This window comes from Charadrius vociferus, unplaced genomic scaffold, assembly GCF_000708025.1.
Source record: "Charadrius vociferus isolate BGI_N301 unplaced genomic scaffold, ASM70802v2 scaffold266, whole genome shotgun sequence".
Classification (NCBI taxonomy): Eukaryota; Metazoa; Chordata; class Aves; order Charadriiformes; family Charadriidae; genus Charadrius; species Charadrius vociferus.
The window spans coordinates 3,205,013-3,208,002 of record NW_009649114.1 but is presented as its reverse complement, the minus strand read 5'-3'; the positions used below and the strand labels follow the sequence as shown (position 1 = coordinate 3,208,002).

The following is a 2,990-nucleotide window of genomic DNA, read 5'->3' as shown; positions in this document are numbered from 1 at the left end:
CGGGAGCGCACCGGGAGCCATGCCGCCCGCCCGTGCCAGCCTCGCTCCCTGACTGCCGCCGGGTTTCGGGCCGCGAGCTCTGCCCCAGCACGGCTTCGGCGATGAGCGGGGGTTATTTTTGCATGCAGCATCTCTCTTTCTGCCTCCTCCTGAGTGCCTGGAGCTGCGGCTGGGCGCCCGGGGGTGCTGCCAAGCCCAAGGGCCAGGGTTACCCGCACATGAACTCCATCCGCATCGACGGGGACATCACCCTCGGGGGGCTCTTCCCCGTGCACGGCCGGGGCAGGGAGGGCAAACCCTGCGGGGAGCTGAAGAAGGAGAAGGGCATCCATCGCCTGGAGGCCATGCTCTTCGCCCTGGACCGTATCAACAACGACCCCGACCTGCTCCCCAGCATCACCCTGGGTGCCCGCATCCTGGACACGTGCTCGCGGGACACGCACGCCCTGGAGCAGTCGCTGACCTTCGTGCAAGCCCTCATCGAGAAGGACAGCACTGAGGTGCGCTGCGTCAACGGCGGTCCCCCCATCATCACCAAACCCGAGCGGGTGGTCGGCGTCATCGGCGCCTCGGGCAGCTCCGTCTCCATCATGGTGGCCAACATCCTGCGGCTCTTCAAGGTAGGGCTCGGCGAGGGTAAAAATGACCACTCAGTGAAACCGCCGCGCATGTTTTTGCAGTGTTCCTCCACACGTGCCTCTTTCCCCACAGCTGGGGGTAGGCAGGAGCTGGTGTCTTTAAAACCCTTCTCCTGCCTCCCCCGGGTCCCCGGGGATCCCTTCCTCCGTCCCCCTTTGCTGACGACACTTTTAGCAGGAGGATTTTTATCTCTTCTCCCCCAGCTTCGTGGTGACGGGGGATGCTGATGCTCCTGGCGTCAGCGGGGCTGTGGGAGGGAGGTCGCCTTGCAGGGGATGGATGGGGAGGTGGGCTGAGGGTGGGTGTGAGGTGGGATAACTCAGGCTGGAAGGGACCGTGGGGGGCTCAGCCCACCGCCCGTGTCCACCGGGGCTGTCTCTGGGGTCAGGGAGGTTGCTCAGGTCTTGGTTGCGGTGGATCTTGAAAACCTCTGAGGCTGGAGAGGGTCCGGCCTCCCTGGGAGGTCCCCGAGGGTTTCTGGGGTGCAGCCCTCACCCCCCACCCCAGCTGATACTGGAGGAGACTTGGCCAGTCTGTGGGAGCGGTGTCACCGCGGGGGGTCAGCTCGGGGGGACCCCGGCCATCCCGCTCAGCACCCCGGGTGTGAGATACCCTTTGCCATCATATAAGACACGTTGTGGCTGTCGCCTGTAGACTAACGCTCTCGACTCGCCTGCCTGCACGCAGCTGAGCATTTCAACAGGGACCACCCTGACACCAGTTACGGGGGACGGCTCGATAAGGGGGTGTGGGGTATACCCCCAAAATGTGTGGCCGAATGGTTGGGAGTCGCAGGCTTGCTGCATCGGAGGCAGCTATTGCCGACGGGGTGCGAGGACGGCCGTGACCGCTCTCTGCTCCAGCCCAGGGGACATCAGCCAGGCTGGGGACGTTTGTCCTGTGCCACCGGTCCCCGGTGTGCGGGGGGGAACGGGGCGCTCAGGGCTGCGGGGGGACGAGGGCTGGCTCTGCCTCCTGCTCTCTCCTCCAGCTGTAGGAAAGCTGAGGAGTTTATAATTACTTTCCCCCCTCGCTGTGCATTTATTTATCCGCAGCGACGTCCCTGAGCCGGAGCGAGTGTTTGAACAAGAGCCCCCTCCGCAGCAAATGGCAGAGAGAAATGTAAATACTCCGCACGCCCAGCAGTGGCAGGGGCCCCGTGCTCTTCCCGGAGAGGGGGTCCAGCTCTGCCTCGCCTCCCAGCACCCCGAAACCCCTCGCTTCTGCAGGACTGATGCCGTTTTCCTTTTTCTCTCTCCCTCCTCCTCTTCCTCCGCCAGCCCGGCGTGCTGAGAGCGCCGGGCGCCCTCCTGGGAGGGCTGGAAGCTGTTAGCAAAGACGGAAAAAGCAGATCGCTGATGGAGTTTGATTTTTCTGGGTCCCTTTTTTTTTTAAAAAAACGTGCTAATGTTCCAGGCGACGAGTGAGAGGGCTATTCAATAATTAAAATAATATAAATTAGAGGGAGCGGGAGGAACTTAAAAGCTATTTGCCAAGACAAAAATGATTGAATGCTTGCCTCGGAGAGGGGGAGGGAGGCAGGCAGCGGGGAAGGAGGCAGGAGAGTGACAGTTAGAGGAGTGGAGGGGACCTACATCCTTTCCCGATTGTGTTTTTTGTTTGTTTTTTTTTTTTTTTTTCCACCCTCACTTCTCCAATTTTGATCCTCGGGCAAAGCGGCCGTGACCCGTGTGGGAAGGATGTCGCTGAGCTCAGGTGCACCCATGCCCCAGCCTTGCAGCTGGGCACTGGTGCTGCCTGAAGCCCCGGGTGTCCTCAGCAACTTTAAAATCCAGAGCTGATCTCAGCCCAACGTGACAGTGAGGAGGTGCGTAGGGGATGGAGACCTCCAAATCCCCGGGGGGAGAAGGATGCAGGAGGAGCTCAACCCTTCCTAGACAGCAGCGAATCCCTGTGCGTGGGCGATGGGGTGTGCGTGCAGGGTGGGTGCGCTCCCTGACGGTCCCCAGCACAGGGACATCGTTCCCATGGGATGTGGGGGTCTCGCCATGCCTCACCGGGCACAGCCGTGTTCCTGGGGGGCTTGGGGGAGGGAGGCTCTTCCCCTTCTCCGCCCCCCCCACGACCTGAGAGCTGCTGCCGCTCTTTGTTATTCAAATAGTGAGTTTATGGCAGGGACATGCTTAAAATGAAAATAAGGCAACTTCCATTTCACGCCGCCGCTGACCTTTAAGCGCGGGTGACTCCGCTCGGAGGTTCAGCAAAGCGTTTGCCTTCGCCGCTGCGCAGGCGGTTGCCTTTGCCCGTTCCCTGGGGAATGACACTTGCCGGAGCTCTGGCTCCTGCCACGGCATCACGGCACGAGGCGAGTACTGCTCACGTCCCCCATC

General features: G+C 61.6%; 1 protein-coding gene across 1 annotated transcript in view; it reads left to right on the top strand.

Moving 5' to 3' along the window:
- The first annotated feature begins 101 nt into the window (after window positions 1-101).
- Window positions 102-2,990, top strand: part of GRM4 (glutamate receptor, metabotropic 4) — a 44,392-nt gene continuing 41,503 nt past the window's right edge. Inside the window, exon 1 of the mRNA XM_009888314.1 lies at window positions 102-620. Coding sequence (XP_009886616.1) covers window positions 102-620 — 519 coding nt within the window. The remainder of the gene's footprint in view (window positions 621-2,990) is intronic.